The sequence below is a fragment of the Gadus macrocephalus genome, chromosome 14 (genome assembly GCF_031168955.1).
Source record: "Gadus macrocephalus chromosome 14, ASM3116895v1".
NCBI lineage: Eukaryota > Metazoa > Chordata > Actinopteri > Gadiformes > Gadidae > Gadus > Gadus macrocephalus.
In genome coordinates, this window is record NC_082395.1 from 23,188,975 (window position 1) to 23,211,639 (window position 22,665).

The following is a 22,665-nucleotide window of genomic DNA, read 5'->3' on the forward strand; positions in this document are numbered from 1 at the left end:
GAGAATAAAGATCATATTAATGTTATGAACAAAATATAAAAAGCATAACGTTTATACTTTATGTGTATTTTTGCATCCATGCATATCAAAAACAGATGAATGCATGTTTAATTCAGTTTAGACTTGTTACTTTGTGTTTTTATAATATGAACCAGTGGCCTATAATGGTTGTTGTTTGCAGACCTGTTGCTCTCCCTCACCCCACTCCTCACTTCTTTTGGTTGAATACTTTGAAATGAGTCTTGTTTGTCGGGTGTCTCCATATCTTCATGATGCACATTGCACACATCTCTTATCTTCCTTTCCAGACTCTTGGAAGCCGATGTGAAGGAGGCAGTCCTCAAGTTGAAGTGTGTATTACACCACATTTATAGCAAGATAAACGGAATCATGCATTTAAGGGGTGTAACGGTACACAAAAGTCACGGTTCGGTACCTCGGTTTTGAAGTCACGGTACGGTACAGGACGGTACGGTTCATAGTTAAGGGGAAAATTAAAAAAAAACTGCTTGATATCAACAACGGAGAATGGCCGTAGATCAGCAGCAATGAAAACACCAATAGACTTGGTTATGGCATTTGCATTTCTGAATTCCCAGACAGGGGTTGTTGAAATAGCCGGTTTGACTTTGCACCTTATTTACTTGGTACATTGTTTACTTTGCACATTAAGGACCAATAAAACACCAAACACGATTTGAAAAGCTTTGGAAGTTTATTTACAACACTGCTTACATGGTTTGTAGTCAACATAAAAGATCGATCGGGCGGCGCATTGCATTGCGTCACCCCGACACCCCGACAGAAATCTGCAAATGCTCGAGGGTTCTCCGTAGTTATGGAGTCGGATTACGTTGTCGGAGTAGTATACTTTGGCTAAACGGTCCGGGCGGAACTCAGACTTCAAGTTTTAAATTCTGCATCGCAAAACAAGCCTTTACATTCGCCATATTAACGCTACGCCACATTTACGCACCGCGGTCCAGCTCTGTAACCACCCAGAAGGGCCTGTACCCTGACGGTTCGGTAAATACGCGTATCGTAACACCCCTAATGCATTTAGCTGGAGCATGATCTCAGGCTATTCAAAAGAAGAGCATCTGATTGAGTTCACTAATTGTCCCTCGTTTCTTCTTCAGCCCTATGCGTACAACATCACTGTGCTGCACAAACTGAAGGGGATCGAGAACCAGGTGTTCCTTTGTGAGACAAGTGAAACAAGGACGAAGTGCTGCATCAGGGTAAAACAAACCCACAACACCTCCATCTGAATCTTTACAATACACAAGCCTGCGGGAACACATATTATGTATTCATGTTACATGTTTCATGGTAATCCTGCTTTGCACTTTTTCATACATAAATCAAATGAGTCAAATGCAAGTCAAGATATTGTTTTTTGTTGAATTTGTTATGGGAATTGTTCTTGGTTTTCCATCAGAAGAGGAGGAATCGACCTGTTTGCTAACAGAGGGTCTTCTCCATTACGATGACTGACATCACTTTGATTGACCTATTTTCCGTTTAATCCCATAATCGCGCATGCTAACGATGTTCTTTCTTTTGGATAACATATCCCATAATATCGAAAAAAAAAATCAAGGACTTTGAAATGATCTTGCATTATTGCCACACTGGATCTCTATCTACGTATCTCTATTTCATTTCAGGATTTGTCACCATCTGGAGAGTGCAGGGCCCCAAAGCGTCTAGAGGGAATCAGCAGCACCATCAAGGAGTACCGCCTCCGGGCCGGGGAGCCCTCGCTCTTTATCGGTGAGCCTTAAAGGGCTGATTATGGTCCCATTTTCACGCAAGGCAAGGACCACACAGAGTTTCGACGCAGTCGTGAACCTGTTTTGGTTTTGTTTCGGGTTTTAGTGAGCGGGCCAATCAAGGCCCTTGCTGCTGCGTCGCCTCGACGGAAGGTTACAATTTTTGGGAGGCGAACGTCAGGCCCTTGCGGTTGACGCAAGGAGGGTTCGCAAGGACGTAAGGGGTCCGCAACCCCCTTGTGTGCGTGAATGTGGGACCATAAAGAGCCCTTTAGTCTGAGCCTCGCTCTTCATCGCGGAGCCTTTAGGTTGTTTTTTAGTTTGACTGGGGTTCATCTTGGCACTAGGTCTAGTAGTCTCTCATGCTGTCTACAAGGTCTTCAATAAGGTATAGAATTCAGTGAACACATTTTAAGCTACAAGAATTCAATTCAGTACTTAAATACTATGTTTATACTGACTGCTGCCGACAGTGGAATGTCAAACTTGAAATAGTAATAATGGTAATTTAGTCACAGAATTGTTATTCTTTATTAATGGTATTATTATCATTATATTTATCACCCAAATAATGTCCCTCGGTGTGCCCGTATACCCATCCTGTGTCTGGCTGGCTGTTTAATAAGCCTGGGGCTGGGGTCAAAGATATCATATCTTTATTATCCTGAGAGGCAGAAGTACCCAGCAGTACCCGCTGCTGAGCAGACACACCATGACGAAATCGTCTGCAAACTCAGTGATTCAACGCTTCCCATATCGGCTTTGGCCGTGTTACTGTACGGGACAAAGTAGGAGGTGACGGGACACACCAGCGGTTGGATTTTATCTGAACCTTCAGGTTAGCAAATCCATCAGCCAACCTTTCAGGGATCAGTGCCGCAGATGCTCAGTTAACCTATTGCTGAGGAGGATCACATGTCTTTCTATAACCTTAGGGGAAGTTATCTCCCAGTCAGACCGGCTCTTCTGTCATTTATGTAAAGTGTGTCAACACAACCTGCTGCCAAATGTGGATAAACTCACAATTGGCAGCAATAAAAACAGATTAATTGTCCATGAAGCACTCGTTACACTCTAACCTTTAGCATCGATTTCCAATGTCTTTCATGAACACGTGTAAACGAATACAGAAAAAACAAGGAGGTACATTGCCACAGCACGAGAGGTTGTTCACTAGTTAATTTACTTATTTTTATCCCCAGAGGACGTGATCCCTTTAATTACCTCTCCTGCCAAAACCAAACCCACCACGCCCCTCCTCTATGTATGATCTCTAATTCTGTCCATGTGGTTTTCATATTTCAGAGGCACCAGGGAGTGATGTGCTTTACGTCACTCAGTCCAGCACAGAGAACTCCATTGGGATCTACAAGTTTGGTTCGAACCGGGTCAGACCAACCGCGCCCGATAATGGTAAACAGTCTGTCTCTCTATCCTCCTGGTTCAGAGGAATGATAACTCACATTACAAGATTAGCTTAATGATGTTTTTATGGAGGCAAATGCAAATAGCTGACACCATGGGTTCAGGAGTGGCATCCATGTTTAACCATGACAAACATTGATCTTCACGCCCGTGTCCCAAGGCACACAAGCATGTTGACGTTACATTTGTTCTGTCTTAGCTCCGCCCCCGGTAGAGCCCCATTACATGGGCTTGGTCCCCTTCAAGGGTACAAACCGGACGCAGGACAAACTGTATGCCTTCTTTAAAGAGAAGAACACGGCTGGTGCTCTGGAGAGTGACATGTGGCTGCCCTTCGTGGCCCAAGTTTGCATGGTGAGTTTGCGTTGTTTGCATTGTCAATTTGAATAGGCCGGGTTTGCAGAGTGACTGCATGGCCAGAGCCCATGTTTCCACTGAATGGCGCTGATAGCGATGAGGTCCTTTTTTCAGTGAGCTCTCCCCTCCCTCCTCCCCACATCGTGACCCCGGTCGCTCTGTGAGACGTGTTTTGTTTGTGACTGTGGAGCTTTGCCTGTTCCGCTGTTGTCAGTCAACAGCATTCCGCTGTTGTCAGTCAACATTGAAAACCTGCTGTATTGGAACACGACGGGAGGACCGCCTCCTTATGGAGATCATTTTCATGATCGGACAAATTCAGAATGAGATTCCACAACCAAAATATTGTGTTTACTGCAGAGCGAAGGGACTCGTAACACTAGGGATGGCCGTTTGAATATAAAGCTATTTGAGTTTAATATATAGCTATTTGAGGCTTATTTTAAGGCATAAATATCAGTTACTGCACCTTTAACGTAGCATGCAGTTTATCACCATGTGGTTTAGATATTCCATATAGAAGAGGCCTACTCTCACCCAAAACCAGACACAGTACCAGAAATATGTCTGGACCAAATCCAGTACTCAGTGTAAAAGAAAAACCACAAGTGGAAAAAGGAAATGATGGCTAATGTGTGCAAGATAAAAAACGCAAGCACGTTTCGGAAGAGCTAAGAAAGCCGCAATATATCAAGGCCAAAAGACCTTTCTCACGAGAGCTCTGTGAAAAACTGAGGTCTAGAGCAGGGGTCGGCAACTGGTGGTCCGCAGGCCATATTTGGCCCGCCAGACATAATATCTGGCCCGCCAGATTATTCGGAAGTCATATGATTATTATTATTTATTTATTTTTGTATCGAATATCTATATTTGTTAGCTTAAAGGTCCCATGACATGAAAATCTCACTTTATGAGGTTTTCTAACATGAATATGAGTTCCCCTAGCCTGCCTATGGTCCCCCAGTGGCTAAAACTTGCGAGACTGTAGTGGGGGTTATCTGAGCCATGGTTGAGAGGGGGAAAGGGGGGAAAGGAACTTTGGCCTCATTGGGGGAAAGGAACTTTGGCTTTGACTCGCTGAAGTACATGAAATGCGACATGCCGCCGGTTGCCGCGAAGCACCACTGCCCGGCAGCGGGCAGCCGGCAGCCAGCAGCAGGCAGCGTGCGGTTCAGTCTACTTCAGATTGATGTGAAAGTGGAAGAACAAGAGACGTTGCAGAACCCGACAAAGTCGTTTGTGATTCATAATATCGTCTGGAGGCGCACACAGCTTTTGGTCGTGATAATATGTATTAGATGATATAGATATCTATGTTTTATATATTGTATTATTTAGATATAGAGCTCCAGGACTGTAACGCAAGTGTTGTACACTTCCTTGTTATTGGATAACCGTTCTGCTTTTGGTGTTATGGCGCATAACACGTCGGACTCTCGTCTCTGGTATTTCTACAACGAGACTCGTAGTGGGGGTTATCTCAGCCAAGGTTGAGAATGAATTGGGGGGAGAAAGGGATTGTTGGCGGCGAATGTCTCCCGCTTGAGCCCCTCTTCCCGCTGCCGCGGGACCACCGCTAGAGGCGGAGGTGCCTAAGCGCTGCCCGGCAACAATCCCTTTCTCCTCCTTGTCGCGGTTCAGTCTACTTCACATTGATGTGGCCATGGAAGAACCAGGAACGTCGGAGAACCCAACGCGGTCGTTTGAGATTCATAATATCGGCTCACACAGCTTTTGGCCGTGATAATATGTATAATATGATAAAGATATCTATGTAGGCTATATGATAATATTTAGATATAGAGCTCAAGGACTCCCGAGAGTTCTAGAATATTTACATAACACGGCTAAAGGCTGTGTGCGCCTCGCCATTGCGATACATCCACTGTAAACAGAGCGCATGGTACCGTGGCTGCAAGCTGCTTAGGGCCACACCCCCACCCTCCTCCTTGACCCGCCTCGCTCCTCCTCATTTGCATTATAGCTACAAACACCAAAACAGCGCATTTGGGGGAATCTCAATGTGCGACTGGCTCGGAGAGGTTGTAACTCTGCACCACGGCTGAATTTCGGGAACGTCTTTGACTACTGTTGCCCACTAATACCTATGTTAAAGAATACATAAAATAGCATGTCATGGGACCTTTAAGTGTAAACGGCCGGATACAGTGAACTTCTTTTTCTTTCACAACTGTTTTTGAATTTAATTGCATCAAATCGCGAGGGGCTTAGCGGGAGTTGTTGGAAACTATGCAATATTAAATGAAACGGTTGTTGTATATAGGCCTCTATAGGCCTATATACAACAACCATGGCGACCCGACATTGCGTATTTTTGTGTGATACTGCACGTAGAGAAAGGCAGGAGCTGTTGACAAAAGTCCCCAAAAGATTTAAGACGCAAGCTCTGAGACTTTGGTGTCTGTATATGTGCGTGTGTGTGCGCGCAGTCAATCAGCACCCGCCGTGGTGTGTGTATGTGTGTGTGTGTGTGTGTGTGTGTGTGTGTGTGTGTGTGTGTGTGTGTGTGTGTGTGTGTGTGTGTGTGTGTGTGTGTGCAATCAGTCAGCACCCGCCGTGGTGTGTGTGTGTGTGTTGTGTTGTGTTGTGTGAAGTGCTTTAAGAGTGGTTGGCTGCTTTTTTAGGTGCGCACTACTGCCTCTCTCCAGCAAACTGTACGTTCACACCAAAAGCTGTAAAAGATGCAAAATCGCAGAATAGCTCAAAACGCAACACTGTCCAAAATATTTACAGCTCCTACATATCGCTCTTGCGATTTTGCTTAACCATTTAAATCACGCTCGTAGTTGTGGCAAATGCTGCTGCTGATGCCGAGCCACAAAAACACAAGATAGTCATAAGTTTGGTCAATAGAAAAAGAATAATAAGCATAAATACATGAAACACTGAATAACTAATTAAATGTTGGGTATGGAATTCTCTTTTTTGGCCGTTTTTGCAAAATTACTTGAAATCCTTATCATAACCCACTTAAAGCGTTAGAGTTAGAAGTACTGACATGAAAATTAAACAAGTCAATCATCTGTGGAACGGGCAGGGCTCGAAAAACTCCAGCCAATGATTTCCAGAACCACCGAGTGGCATTGGACAGTAAGTACGTCAATCAAACGGTCGTACTGCACTCCCCCTCCCCCGCTCCCCGCTCGTGACCCTTAGTGCACGTACTCAAACCTCATGACCCAGAGCAAGCTTCTGTTTGTTGTTATACTGCGTTAGCTACCGGGGTTGTTTGCAGGTTGTTTGCAGCACACCACTCCACCAGTCGCTGTACCTCATCCCTATAGGCCGACTTGTCTCCCCCGGTTATGAGCCCCACCACAGTCGTATCATCCGCGAATTTGACTATTGGGTTGGTGGGGTGGGTGGGTGTACAGTCATGTGTGTAGATGGCATACAATAGTGGGCTCAGCACGCAGCCTTGTGGAGAACCTGTACTGAGCATGAGGGTGGGGGAGCCGTGGGTTCCAATTTTAACAGATTGCAGTTGATTTGTAAGAAGGCACAGGTTGCGGGGGGGAAGTCCAGGGCAGCCAGCTTGCTCACAAGGATGTCAGGGATGATGGTATTAAAGGCAGAGCTGTAGTCGACGAAGAGCATCCTTACGGAGGTCCCCGGGTGTTCCAGGTGGCTGAGTGCGGTGTGGAGGGCTGAGGAGATGTGCCGTGTTCCAATACCCGTACTTCCATGAGTATACTTAAAGGAATATACTATACTATACCGTACTATACTATACCGTCCTATACTATACCGTACTATCTAGTAATTTTTCAGATGTGAGTGCTGTTCCAAATCGAGTACTCCGTGGTGCACTTACCGGAAATTACGATCACGACTGCCGCCGCGGCTCCTCCCCCGCAATAAACATCCCGCTTTGAACGGTGAACTCTTAACGCCTAGCAGCTTAAAAAGCTATAAAAACTACAAAATGACTATTAATGCAGGCTATGTGGAAAATGCGCCGACTTTGGCTCAGCCTGGCTCCGCCTCTTCCGCTACGTAGCTAAGATGGCTGCCGTTGAGTACGGAAAGTGTCCTTCGATCCACACTTCAAGATTATCCCGTTTTGAGTACGACATCAGGGTCCTTGAAGTATACTTCTTTTCGCCGGATCTGAATTGGAACGTACTACGTACTCAAAATTTGGTTAGTAAAAGTACGGATAGTACGGGTATTGGAACACGGCAATGGTATCATCAGTTGATCGGTTTGCTTTGTATGCAAATTGGAAGGGGTCAAAGGTTGAAGGGAGGCATTCTTTGATGTGATGAGTCATAAACCTCTCAAAACATTTTGCAACCACTGGTGTTAGTGCAATGGGTCTGTAGTCACTGAGGTTATTGGGTGTCAAGCAACGAAGTTGCGAGACAACCTATTGTTTTTGTATGAATTCCTATTATTATTTACCTGCCATGGGAGTCTATGGCAGCCCATAGAACGCCTTGGTCAAAAGTTGTGAAATTCACTGGTTCAGGACAGCCCCATCAGCCCATCAAGCCAATTTCAGGTCGCTAGCCCATCAGCTCTAGCGCCAGCAACAGGTCAAAGTTGCACGTCATGCATTCATGTTTATAACTTTTGACCCATTCATCCAATATTCACAAACCAAGTATGATTGGATTCCTTGAACCAAGCCGAGTTAAACGCACCCTATGACGTCATTTTGCGCCATGATGGATTTTCCGCCATCATGGTTTATGTCCAAAACCTTCAAAATGATACTCTTATCACACATTTTGTCCAATCATCTCGAATCTTGGCACAAATGATCTTCAGGCCATGCTTGATATAGAAATATGAAAGATGTTTCAAATTCAAAACTGTTTGGCCGCTACAGCCAATCAAATTTGGCGGCAAAGCCGCCAAACAGGAAGTAAGCCGATTTCTCAGCAACCCTTTGACATATCATAACCAAACTTGCTACATATACCCATGACCTCATCATGGGTATACCCTATATACCCTCTTGGGGTATAACAGCGCCCCCTCTAGGGGTCACTGTTATTAATGTCGATGGGTTTTGACTCCTCTCTCTTCACATGAATATATATCATGCAAATTTTTAATGTCTGGTGATACTATCAGACCTCCCCGTATAGATAGTAAAGGTTTTCTCACGGAAACATCCGCGACAGCCAATCAAATTCGACCGTGAAGCCGCCAAACAGGAAATACGCCAATATCTCAGCAGCCCTTTGACATATCATAGCTATACTTAGTACATAGACCCATGACATCGTCATGGGGACACTTAATGAATTTGGTGATCATTGAGCTCTAGGGGGCGCTATAATGAACAAAGACGTGTTTTAACTCTTCTCTCGTCACATGAGTATATTTCGAACAAGTTTTCTATGTCTGGTGATACTCTCAGACCGCCCCATATAGCTCATAAAATATGAGCCCATTTGAACATCAGAAATTGGCCGCCATGTTGAAAGTTGTCAAAATCAACATTACATATCCACAGGCCACAAATGATGTCCAATCATCATGAAACTTGCCCTATATGATCTTTAGACCAAGCCAAACAAATCAGCTAAACAACTTTTTCTAATTTGGCCGTGACAGCTAATCAATCTTCACAGCAAAGCCGCCCATCAGGAAGCCTGTTCTCAGCAACTCTTGAAAATATCATAGCTAAACTTGGTACATAGACTCATGACATCATTCTGGGGACAGCCATACAATTTGGTGACCTTTGACCTCAAGGGGACGTCAAACAACAATGACTTTATTTACCATTCCGCCCACTTACAATATAAACTGCAATTCTTACTGGATTAGATGCTTCGTAAACCGCCTCAAGAACGAATGCTTGTTAACATTGTGTCTCTGTTAGGGATATTGTTCCGAATACCCCTATGTATTTGTGTCATTTGTTCTGACGGGCAGACGATAATGCGCCCATACCACTAGGTAGGGTCATTTTTCCGTTTTGTTAACATTGACGCGCACTCGCATAATGCTCTAGTTCATTCCAGCAGCCGTCGTTATTACCGATTACCGAGACGGTCGTCATGTAGCCACCCATTCCACCAGCCGTCGTCATTACCGATTACCGAGACGGTCGTCATGTAGCCACCTAGCCGATTACGTCCGTCCGGCGGAATTAGTTTATCGCGTCCCATTATCCTTGACACCCATATTGCTGCATGCAGCTATATTTGATAGTTGAATTTTTGGGAACAGGGATTATGGTGTCCGACTTGATACATGGTGGGACGGTGGCATGTGTCCGGGACAGGTTGAAGATCTTAGTGAAGACCACTACCAGCTGATCAGCAAAAGCTTTGATTACTTCATCAGGCACTCCATCAGGTCCAATGGCTTTTCTTGTGTTCACTGACCTGAATACACGACTCACTTGATGTTCCTGGATAGTGAGTGTGTGTTGGCTTGTGGTCAGAGGGGTCAGCATGTCTGTGTTTGGCCTTGTTGCCTCAAAGCAGCCAAAGAAATGGTTTAATTCCTCTGCCACCGAGGCGTTGCCACTGATGGTCACTGAGGGGCTGCTTTTGTAGTTTGTGAGATGTTTTAACCACTTAGTCTTCTTTTTTTGTTTTTGTTTTTTGCACTGCGCCTACTCTAGAGAGCACTGCTCCTTCAAAGTAAGACCTCTAATCACATGCTTGGTCTCTTTGGAAAGCTGAGAACCTGTAGAATTATGTGAAATTACAGAATAACTGTATCATGTACTGTCACAGTGCTGAGAAGGCTACAATATTGTTTTTCCTTCCAGCCGGTTACACACACCTCCAAAACCAAGCTGATTGTAGTAGCCTGCGTAACTCCATATCCCTTGGAAACACTATTGAGCCCTAGCCCTAGGTCTTGTGATGTTGTGTGTAAAAGCAGATCAACAAAGCATAAAAGATGAAGTCTCCAGCTCCTTTTATGTAATGATACGTCCATTCGTTCTCGTCAGGGTCATTTTGGAGACTCCAAACGAATGGCCGCCGTGCAGTCACACAGGTTGGCAGGCTCTGTGTGTATGCCAAAAAAAACAACTAAAAACCTCAAAAGATATCGGCTTCTTCCATCTACATGTCTCTTTATTGCTTTAGTATGTTCTTATCTACTCTTGTGCTTAACATTCACACAGCAAATTGATAAAAACAGCGAACAAGTCCTCTACCCAGCAAAGAAGAGTCAACACCTGCTCTACACAAAACTACTGGACAATGGACGTGCAAGGCTACCCTCAGGTAAAGATGAACAGTCAGACCAACTTAAACCTTTCCTGGGAATTGCACATGTTCTGATGATACTGCTTCTGGCTGGTGATATTGAAATGAATCCTGGACCTTTAATGAACTCTTACTACCTGGATGCTAAACCACCACAGTTAACAGGGCCACTGCTAAGTGGGCCACAACTACAGCTAATTGGGATTCAATCATGGCTAACAGGCCTTCATTTAACTGGGCAACAACCACACCTAGCAGGGTTACAATTACAGCTAGCCAGTCTTCATTCTCAGTTAACTGGGCTACAAGCACTACCAGCCAGGCTACAACCACAGCTAGCCAGGCTACATCCTCAGCTAGCTGGGCTACATCCACTGCCAGCCAGGCTACAATCACAGCTAACCAGGCTACATCCTCACCTAACTGGGCTACATCAAAAGCCAGCCGGGCTTCAACCACAGCCAACCGGGCTTCAACCACTGCCGGCCAGGCTTCAACCACAGCCAGCCAGGCTTCAACCACAGCCAGCCAGGCTTCAACCACAGCCAGCCGGGCTTCAACCACAGCCAGCCGGGCTACAACCACAGCCAGCCGGGCTTCAACCACAGCCAGCCGGGCTTCAACCACAGCCAGCCGGGCTTCAACCACAGCCAGCCGGGCTACAACCACAGCCAACCGGGCTACAACCCCGGCAAACCGGGCTTCAACCACAGCCAGCCAGGCTACAACCACAGCCAGCCGGGCTACAACCACAGCCAACCGGGCTTCAACCACAGCCAGCCGGGCTTCAACCAAAGCCAGCCGGGCTACAACCACAGCCAACCAGGCTTCAACCACAGCTAGCCGGGCTTCAACCACAGCCAGCCGGGCTACAACCACAGCCAACCAGGCTTCAACCACAGCCAACCGGACTTCAACCACAGTCAACCAGGCTACAACCACAGCCAGCTGGGCTACAACCACAGCTAGCCGGGCTACAACCACAGCCAGCCGGGCTACAACCACGGCCAACCAGACTTCAACCATGGCCAGCCGGGCCACAACCACGGCCAGCCGGGCTACAACCACGGCCAGCCAGGCTACAACCACGGCCAGCCAGGCTACAACCACAGAGAGCCGGGCTTCAACCACAGCCAGCCGGGCAACAACCACAGCCAGCCGGGCTTCAACCACAGGCAGCCGGGCTACAACCACGGCCAACCGGACTTCAACCACAGCCAGCCGGGCTACAACCACGGCCAGCCGGGCAACAACCACAGCAAAAGGTCTACACAGTGGTGACTCAGTCTGCCGTGCAGTCTGATACGCATGTTGACCGACAGCTTCCTGGTATCGAAGGTAACAATCCAATAGCAAAGTGTAACATTAACTCAAATAAAAAGCTACATGTGGCCAGAGGGCTAAGGGATGTAAATGGGAAACAAATCATTAATCAGGCAATCACAAAACACAGGAAGTGGAAAGTCTTTCAAACTGTCAACCACTCCAGAATAATATGGGATCCCAAAGTTAAACCTAAGGGTTTATTTGGTGGTCATCTTAACATAAGAAGTATTGTATCGAAAAGTGACCAAATCCAGCATCTACTAATGGAATCAAATTTAGATTTCCTCTGTCTATCTGAAACCTGGCTACATGAAAACTCACCAACTGCAGCACTAAACATACCAGGCTATCAAATGTATAGAAGAGATAGGGTGAAATCAAAGGGAGGTGGGGTTATGGTCTATCTGAAGGATTGTATCCAATGTAATGAATTACTGCTGTCAAACTGTGATTTGGAATGTATTGGCTTGAATATCACTCTATCACCACAAATGTCTTTTATTCTTATTGTAATGTATTGCCCACCCTCCTCAAATAATGATTTTTATGAAAAATTCCAAAACATGCTCAAGGAATGTCATTTTAAGAAAGAGGTGATAATAATGGGAGATTTTAATGTAAATTGGGAAGATAGATCAATTAGAAAGAACCTCAAACAAATAACCGATGGGCTAGATCTCTCACAGCTGATTAAAGGTCCAACAAGAATAACCCAATCCACCAGAACTCAGATTGATTTAGTGTTCAGTAACAGACCGGAGAGAACCTCAAAAACGTACAACATGATAACTGGGCTATCTGACCACAATCTAACTCTTGTGGTCAGAAAGTTAACAAAAAAGAGATTTAGCTCCTCTACTAAGGAACATGAAAGCATTAGAATCCCCAAGAACATGCAAGAGTCTTTTAAAAACACTATTCATAGTTTTAACTGGAATGATCTGTTATTTGGAAAAAACCTGAGTGAGGGCAGTCAAATATTCTCAAGTAAAATTCAGAGTATAATTGCAGAATTTTCCCGTAGCATTAGGAGTAGGAATAAAAAGAACAGTCTTCCCTGGATAAATGCAGACATTAGAACAAAATTTTATCATGACAAATATCACTTTGCCATGTTAAGAAATAAAGTGATAACAGGTCTGAGGAAAGCTAGGGCTGATTTCTTTATTGCTATAATTAGTGAGGCACGGGGTAATCCGAAAGTAATATGGACTCAGTTAAAAAAACTCATGGGACAACATCATAGCGCAGGAAGGTCAATTGAACATGACTTGAATGGAAAGCTGACCAAGGACCCATCTGAAGTAGCAGTAGCTCTTAATCGATACTTTGTTGATTCTGTAGCAACTATTACAAAGGGCTTTTCGACTGATCATGTTAATGTGTCTTCAGTAAACACAATGGAGCCAGCCTTCAGTATAAACACTGTCTCAGAAATAAAAATCACAGGTATTATTAGATCTCTCAAACCCTCAAAAGCTAAAGATTCATTTGGTATGGACTCAACGATGCTTAAAGATATCGGTTCATCATTAGCCAATCCCATCACTAAAATTGTTAATCTTTCAATATCCCAAGGGCAGTTTCCAAGTATTTGGAAATCTGCAATTGTCACGCCAATTTTCAAATCTGGTGATCATCATTCCGCCTGTAACTATAGGCCGATCAGCATCCTCCCTATAATGTCTAAAGTAGCAGAGAAGTGTGTAGCTAAGCAAATCATACACCACCTGAACAACAGCTCATTCCCCCTTCATCCAATGCAATTTGGCTTCAGATCCAACCACTCAACCGAGACGGCTAATTGTTTTTTCATTGAGAAAATTAAATCACTGTTGGATAAGCGTGGCGTTGTCGGTGCTGTCTTTCTTGATCTCCGCAAAGCATTTGACACTGTGAATCACAAGGTTCTATTATCCAAGTTATCCAATTTAAATTTTTCTGTTGAGGCACGTCAATGGGTTGAATCATACCTTTTTAACCGAACTCAAACTGTTCGAATAAATAACCAGCAATCTGACACCCTCTCCTTGTCCACTGGTGTCCCACAGGGATCCATACTGGGTCCACTTTTATTTTGTTTGTATATCAACGACTTGCCGTCTGTGTGTCCAGAGGCCCACATTCAAATGTATGCTGATGATACTGTGCTGTATGTGCATGGATTGACAAAAACCGAAGTTGCTGCCAAACTCACAAAGGCCATGCTGAAAATTACAGCATGGCTCAATCAGTGCTGTCTCCAACTAAATGTGTCTAAGACTGTTGGTATGTTCTTCTCCAAAACAAATGACTAGTGAAAACCCAGATGTTTTTGTGTCAGGAGAAAAATTAGAAATTGTTAAGGAATTTAAATACCTTGGCATTATTCTGGACTCCAACTTTAATTTCAGGGCACATGTAAAAACTGTCTGCAAAAGGATCAAATTCAATCTTGCCAATTTCAAATTTATACGAAACTCTATGTCCACCCAGGCAGCCATGATGTACATGCATTCAATGATATTCTCTCACATGAGCTACTGTCTGACGAGCTGGTCTCAGGCTAATCACACAACACTAAAACCACTACAGTCTTTGTATAAACAAACACTGAAAGTTCTGGACAAAAAACCAAGGCAATTCCATCACTGTGCAATTTTAAGAAAACACAATCTAGTGAGCTGGGAAAACATGATCAAGCACAAAAATGCATTTCTCTTTTACAAAATCATACATGGCATGGCCCCTCCTCCACTTAGAGAATTTGTAACTATTAGAACAAACCAACATCGGATCACAAGAGGAGTCATGAGAGGGGACTGCATTATTCCATTTAGGAAAAGTACCTTTAGTCAGTCAGCCTTCTCTGTTGCAGCCTCACGTGAATGGAATAACATCCCAACATGTATCAGAGACCTAAACACATATCGGTCATTTAGTTCTAATCTGAAACAGTGGCTGATTGATAATATGATCTGCCAGCACTAAACTTGACCCGCCTGCTCTTGCCTCCTTGTGTCAGCGTGTCTGTGAATTTGTCCTGCAACTTACTTTGTATGCTAGCTTGTTTGTATGCTTTTTGTAGCTCGTTCTATGTCTCTCCTGTGCTGCTTCATGTACTATTGTCATGTCGACTTTTTGTTAGTTTGTTGTGCATGTACTGTCTGCCTTGGTGGGCTACTGCCTCGATGTCTAACACATATAGATGTCCTCTATAAGTCCTAGTCTACCTTTTCAATTTGTGTTTGTTTGATGCTGACTCTTATTTGTCCTGCATGCTTCATGTATTTTAATGCTTGAACTACTGAATACTTGTATGTGGTTATAATTAATGTTTTATCTGTTGCTTTTCTATGTTCTTTTTTAAACTCTTTCTGTTATTTGCTTATTTGCTTTTTAGGGAGCCTATTGTTACATCTGGCCATGGACTGCAGATGGAAACTAACCTTTTGGCTAAATCTGGCATATTTACAGAAATGTCTATTAATATGCACTGTCCCTGTCAAATAAACAAACAAACAAACAAACAAAAAAGACCTTTTGCTACCCAAAATGCATACTGTAAACAAAAGTGAACCCAAACATATAGAAGCATAATCTTGGTCTCAAATGAAAGGTTCCCCTCTTGGCTTTCTTGTGAACCATTTAGATAGCATACCAGATGTTCTGATATGTAATGAGACAGGTATAATCACACAAAAATCTAATTTTTAGATATTCCGCCTACGCAATTTTGACAAAAGAAAGCACAAACAAAGTGTTTCGGCTATTATTTGTACTTAAAAAGTGAAAACTGCAATGGTATAAACACCAACACTGAAATACTATAAATAACTATGTACAAATAAACAAAAAAAACTATTGACATGATTCCCTCCCTCCCTCCGCCTCCTTTCTTCTCCGGGCGTTTAGCCATCTTTCAAAATGTTCAGAAAACCAAACTCACATAAGTAAATAAAAATAAAACCACACATGTTCTTCAACCGCAAATCAACCACTTGCTTCACACTCGCACTCTGGGGAAGAGCCTGCTACTTTACACACATCCCTTGCACATTTGTTTTCTCAACCACATGTGAGACGGATATCGTCAGAAAGGTCTTTTCATTGGCTATTAGGATATCTAAGGCCTGTCCCGACCCTTGCTGTCTGCTGGTGTAGCTGTCAATCAAAGTATACATGCCCCGTTTTGATAGTGATCGCCTCATTGGCATGTAAGGCTTGTAAACAGGGGGGATTACTAGGTTCTAACTTTTGGGGGGGCTCAACCCCAGGAAGCCACAGGGGCAGCACTCGAGTTGAGGGGGGATGAGGGGGTATGGCATCCCCCTTTGGAATTAAAATGATCAAAATCATCCCCCTTCTGAAACAGCCATCCCCCCTTCTCACCCCCTGTTATTTTATCAATTAATGTGGAAATGTTACCACTATTTCATTATAGCGGTTTCCTTTTTCAATTTGGCGCAACGTAGGGTTGCCGCGGTGTGGACATTTTCACACCACGGTACCGAGTAGGCCTATAAACAGTATAAACTTTGAAACTAGGTCAACCACCATCTTCTCCGTCAACTCTCCTCTCACACTCGGTGACAGCGTCTGGCAGCGTGCCAATTCTCGGTGACAGCGTCTTAAAACGTTCTATATATAATAGTATAATATATTTGTAAAGATAATATCACGGCCAAAAGCTCTGTGTGCCTCCGGATGGCCGTAGCGCGGGGAGCTCTCGTAGGGATAAGGCTTCGCAGGGTTTGTTTACCGGCGTTGCTATGGTTACCGGTCTTGTGTGTTCCAACGGTTTATTAGGTAGCCTATCTATTATTATATCGATCTATTAAGTATCAATTACATGCTTAAATGTGATCGATAGTGTTTAATTGTGGTCGATAGTGTTTAAATGTGGTCGATAGGGTTTAAATGTGGTCGATAGGGTTTACATGTTTAAATGTGGTCGATAGTGTTTATATATGGTCGATAGGGTTTACATGTGGTCGATAGGGTTTACATGTGGTCCATAGTGTTTAAATGTGGTCCATAGTGTTTAAATGTGGGCGATAGTGTTTAAATGTGGGCGATAGTGTTTAAATGTGGTCGATAGGGTTTACGTGTGGTCCATAGTGTTTAAATGTGGGTGATAGTGTTTAAATGTGGGCGATAGTGTTTACATGTGGTCGATAGGGTTTACATGTGGTCCATAGTGTTTAAATATGGTCGATAGTGTTTAAATGTGGTCGATAGTGTTTACATGTGGCCGATATTGTTTAAATGTGATCGATAGTGTTTAAATATGGTCGATAGTGTTTAAATGTTCTTTTCCCTCACTCTCCACCTCATCCCTAACTCTCCACCTCAAGCTGGTGTGTAGTGAGCGTTCTGGCACCGATTGGCTGCCGTGCATCACCCAAGTGGGTGCTACATATTGGTGGTGGTTAGTGAGGTCCCCCCTTCACTTTAGGCGTCTTTGAGTGTTATTAATTATTATTATTCTTCATGTTTAACCTCTGTTTTCCTTTTATTCCTAGTCTGTTTTACATAGTTTTGAATGATGACTATATGCTCTGTAAGGTGACCTTGGGTGTCTTGAAAGGCGCCTCTAAATTAAATGTATTATTATTATTATTATTATTATTATTACTTTTTTATTTTCTTAATTATAATTATATTATTAATTTCTACTGATTTTTTTTTTTTAATTGGAATTATTTTTATTATCGCAAGCACGCAGGCGTACTTGGGCAATAGTGCTCTCAAGCTCTCATTCCGCACCGTACGAGACAGACACTGGTAGCGTGAAGCTGTCTCTGCATCTCAGACATCGCTTCCGCAGGCAACTCTGTCCCCTTTTCTCCCTTTCATTCCAACCCGTGAGCAACGCTAGTCTCCCTTCTCTGCCGAATGCATTTTTGAAAAAGATAAATAAGAATCAATTTTTCAAATCCTTAAATGTGATGCACGCCTCCGAATCGTGTGATGCGTCCGATAAGCTGCGTTTTTCGGATAAAATACGAGCAATGACATGACAGTAGTCATCGCTCTTATTTTATCCCCAAAAAAATATAATAATATAATAATAATAATAATAATAATTATCACACTGTGGTCTCCCACCGTATGCGCTGTCATCAGCACAAATGATCTGTCCCTAAAAGTTCAAATCCACCATCCCCCCTGGCTTTTTTTTACAACTCGACCACTGCACAGGGGTATATGAAGAATATAAAGTCCTGTCCAAGATTTTTTTATTCCACAACCTTTATTTTCTTAGTTACTATGCTGTTGTATGTCTAAGCCAATAGCTGGCTGTGTCAGCTAAATATTGCAGTTCTGAACCACTAAAGTGATGAAAGGAAAAAAGACTGTTTGGATAAAGGATTAATCAATGGATGTGAACTGTAATAACAAATTTGAGGTATATTAAATTTCCTTTGTGTAAGTTTCACTCAGAAATGACCATATTTTCGCCTTTTTTTATTTACCCAGTTATTGAAACACATTGGTAAAACATGTACTAGATTAATAATATGAGAAAGATACCACTATTTCGGGAGCACTAAACTATGTTGTCTCACTTTCAGGGACACACATCTTTATCAAACTTCTGATGCAAAAAAAAACGCTGGCATTATTTTATCAGCTGTGGGCGTTTTCATTGCCATAACAACGTGAGCTAATCAACAAGTAGATGTTCTAGACCAGTGGTTCTCAATTATTTTCTGTCATTCCCACCCTAGGAGACTGAAATTTTTTCGCGACCTCCCTGAATTGAAATAGCCTACTATTGAGAACCTGCTAATATTTACTTATTTAGATTAATAAAATTAGCGGAGATAACATCTGCAACAACTTAAAACAATTGCCAAGTTCAGTTTATTAACAAAATTTGTAACATTTAAACAAGACTGCTAAGTCTGTGTGAATCTGAAAACAGAGAAACAAGAGCAAATGATTCACTGGGGTTTGCATTTAATTAAAAAACAGTCACTTCTGACCCCTGGTATTTTGTTTATTTAAAATAAAATAAGTAACTTATTAAAATAAATCAAAAAGACACTAAGTCCCGTCTGCCACTCGCGCCCCCCCCCCCCCCCTGACACCTTTTATCGGCTGAGGGCGTAAGTGAGCTCGTGCTGCATTTTTGGTTTTGCCAAACAGCAGACGCCCACCCACCAATCTGAGGTTAGAGATTCCTGCAGGAAGGTTGCGCTCGATTTCACTAGCCTGTTCATTAGTGTACAGCATCCATTCTCTCATTGCTTGTGTAAAAAAAAAGGTAGAATATTAGATTTGAGGATGAAATGATAGGGTGGGCTAAGGCAAGTTTTGGGTGGGCTTGAGCACCCCAAAAACCACTGCTTGTAAACAAGAAAGTATTGGTCTAACAGAGATGTGTGAGGGCTCTATGTCATCGTGAAACCCTGGCAAACACAGTGGATTCTATGAATCAGACGAAAATAGCGGAATTCAAACCCTAAATCGTAGTTTTCTACAAAAAAACATTGCAGCGTTTCGGTTTTCTATTTTTCGGCTGCTTTGTATAAGATGGCTTGTGCATATGTACACAATGTAACACAATGTAATTAGATTAAAATAATATTGATATTCGATTTCTGTGGACTCTTATGAACATTTCAAGACCCAACATGAAGTATCAATCAACTCATTGCTAAGGATATGGTTGTCATTGGATGACATTCCTGAGATTCTAAGCTTTCAAACGGTGTATGACATCACTATATCACTCAACCTTATGATGCCGAAAATTGACCAAGCATGTTGGGGGGAAGGGGTGGTGTAACTAAAACTTGCTTTGACGATTTGACGATTAAGTGGTTAATCCCTGGCACACTTGACGTGGGTTTTTGTTTGTCAGATGGCCCTCAGCCTTCCTTTCGTAGGCCTCCTACGCACCTTTAATCCCTCTCCTCTGGTCCGCTCTCGCCATGCTGTACAGGGCATTGTCCTTTGTTTTGAAGGCGGCGTTTCGGGCTCTCAGGAGTGACTGGACTTGTCATCCAGGGCTTTCGGTTTGGATGGACTTTGATGTTCTTATCAACCGTCACATTGTCAGTGCAGTATTTGATGTATGACAATAAGGTGTCAGTGAAGCCCTGTAGATCCTGTTGTTCAAAGATAATCCAATCCGTGTGACCGAAGTAGTCCTGCAGTTGGGAGAGTGCACCCTCTGGCCAGGTTTTTACAGTCATTGTGACCGGCTTGGTTTTCCTAACGGGGAGTGTATGCTGGGATGAGGAGCAGCGAAAGATGGTCAGACAGGCCCAGATGCGGGAGGGGGACTGCTCTATAAGCATGCTTTATGTTAGAATAGACACGATCCAGTGTGTTGTTTCCTCTGGTGGAGCACCGTACCTTCTGTACAAATCTGGGAAGTACTGTCTTTAGGCATGCTTGATTAAAATCCACAGCAATGATGTGTCCCCAATCAGGATGAGCTTGCTGCTGTTTATTGACACTATCATGTAGGTAGGTAAGAGCAATGCTTACATTTGCATCTGGTGGAATATAAACAGCAGTGATAATTACCACTGTCAGCTCTCTGGGCAGATAAAAGGGTCTGCAAACTACTGTCATTGCTTCTATGTCCGGGGAGCAGTGAGTGACTGTGCTTTTACTGCTTGCGCACCAATCATTGTGCACATAAACACACAGTCCCCCTCCTCTGCTCTTACCGGAGTCCTTGTTCCTGTCGGAGCGGTGGATAGTGCGTCCTGCTAGTAGAACTGACGCATCCGGGATCAGCTGATGTAGCCAGGTCTCCGTGATGATCATAACACAGCAATCCCGAACAAAGCGGTTGGCTGCTAGATGAAGTTCCAATTCGTCGATTTTGTGAACGATGGATCTTGCGTTAGTCAGGGAGATGCTGGGTAACGGGGGTTTGAGTGGCTGTTTCCGTAGCCGGGCTAGAAGACCCGCTCGGCAACCCCGCTTCTGCTTGCGCTCCCTGCGCCGCCTACGCCGCTTGCCGAGGCCAACAACAATCCAAGGGGACTCCGGTGACCTTGCTATGTCGAGCGGGATGTTGTGATTCCGCTGGAAGTCGCTCGTAACTGCAACCTGACAACGTAACCCGATGTTCAGGAGCTGTGTGAGGCTGTAAATATGTTTAGCTTGACACCACGTCCTAAGACAAACTAAAAACACAAACAACACGAGCATAAAACACTTATGGGACGTCCCTAACCCGTTAGGGATGGGTTAGGGTTTTTTATCCCGACAAAAGCCTCGTAAGGACAGTTCCTCTGTGTCTCTCTCGTAGATCTCATCATCTTTCAACGTCTTTGTTTAATATTACTGCATCACCTACTCTCACATGATCAGCAGCTAGAGGATTTCACTTTCCCTCCAGTTAGAACTGCTCATGATGATATCGCTGCGTTGCCTCTGTGGAGACAGTGCAGCAACACCTCTACCCAACGTGATCAGGCATGACATTTACGTGATTAGGGCATGCACTTGTTTATATGTACTTCTTTTAAGGGTCTTCTAGTGCTTGGTAGGCATATTACTAAGCCAGCTGACGGGCATGCGTCGCAGTTCCAGATGCACTTTCATTAATCAATTCCTTGAACTAGCCTTTGAATATTTTCTGGCCTGCCACCTATTGGCTGGAAAAATAATTGGCCCGAGGCCAAACTTAGTTGCTGACCCCTGGTCTAGAGAATCTCCATCCAACCAAACCGTCTAGCCACGCGTCGCCAGAGAGAAGCGCTCGCTTACAGGAGAGCAGTCCTGATGGCACCTAGAGCACGATAGTCCGACTTTTGTTGAGCTACATGGAACGATATTTAAATTAAAAAAAAAAGACTATTTTGCTCATAGTAACGAAAATGAATCTATACCTCAATTCAATGGGGGGGTGCGTGCGAGTACGACATAGTGTCATACCCTCAGTATGAATTTATATTGATATAACAACATAGAAAATAAAGGCTGCATGGCCTACTTATATTATAGCTAAATAATTATAATATGATTATAAAGCGTGTACGGTAATAAGAAAATTAGACAATCTTTAATTGAGGGCACCAAGTTTTGGGTCAGCAACAAAGCCAAAGTCGGCCGAGAATCCCCCGTATTAGCCACATGTAAAATCAGCGGCCATAAACCACCCTCATTTCCCCATGTTTTATCAGAATACAGCCTGTAACCTTATGAATAGGTCTATTCATACTGAATATAAAGGTCAGCGTTTGTTTATTCTTGGTTCCTGTGATGGCAACAGGGCGCTGTGAGGTATAATTATCCGATTGGAATTCGAAAATGCTTTAATCGTTTTTATTGGTATTTATACACATATATATCGCCTTATTAAAATGTGGGAACTCTGATGACTGTTTATTCACCCCCCCCCCCCCCCCTCCCAGGCTGACAAAGGTGGTCCCAAAACCAAACTGCAGTACCAGTGGACGTCCCAGTTAAAAGCCCGGCTCTTCTGCGGGGACAATGACAGCAAACAGCACTTCCCGGAGCTGGTGGGCGTGGCCTTCTATCACCAGAAGGATGGTGACAGAGTCTACGGGCTCTTCCGGAACGAGTGGTAAGCAGGTTGAGACAGTGAGTATTCATGCAAG

General features: G+C 43.7%; 1 protein-coding gene across 3 annotated transcripts in view; it reads left to right on the forward strand.

Annotated features, from left to right (window-relative positions):
• Nucleotides 1–81: 81 nt before the first annotated feature.
• The window catches only part of LOC132471715 (semaphorin-7A-like), a 28,145-nt gene continuing 5,561 nt past the window's right edge, over nucleotides 82–22,665 (forward strand). Inside the window, exons 1-6 of one of the 3 annotated variants that reach the window (XM_060070948.1) lie at nucleotides 82–350; nucleotides 1,140–1,241; nucleotides 1,671–1,776; nucleotides 3,081–3,188; nucleotides 3,400–3,554; nucleotides 22,459–22,631. In XM_060070948.1, the coding sequence (XP_059926931.1) occupies nucleotides 270–350; nucleotides 1,140–1,241; nucleotides 1,671–1,776; nucleotides 3,081–3,188; nucleotides 3,400–3,554; nucleotides 22,459–22,631 (725 nt within the window). In that variant the 5' untranslated portion in view covers nucleotides 82–269. The remainder of the gene's footprint in view (nucleotides 351–1,139; nucleotides 1,242–1,670; nucleotides 1,777–3,080; nucleotides 3,189–3,399; nucleotides 3,555–22,458; nucleotides 22,632–22,665) is intronic. The other 2 variants (XR_009528900.1, XM_060070947.1) reach the window with 2 other exon arrangements.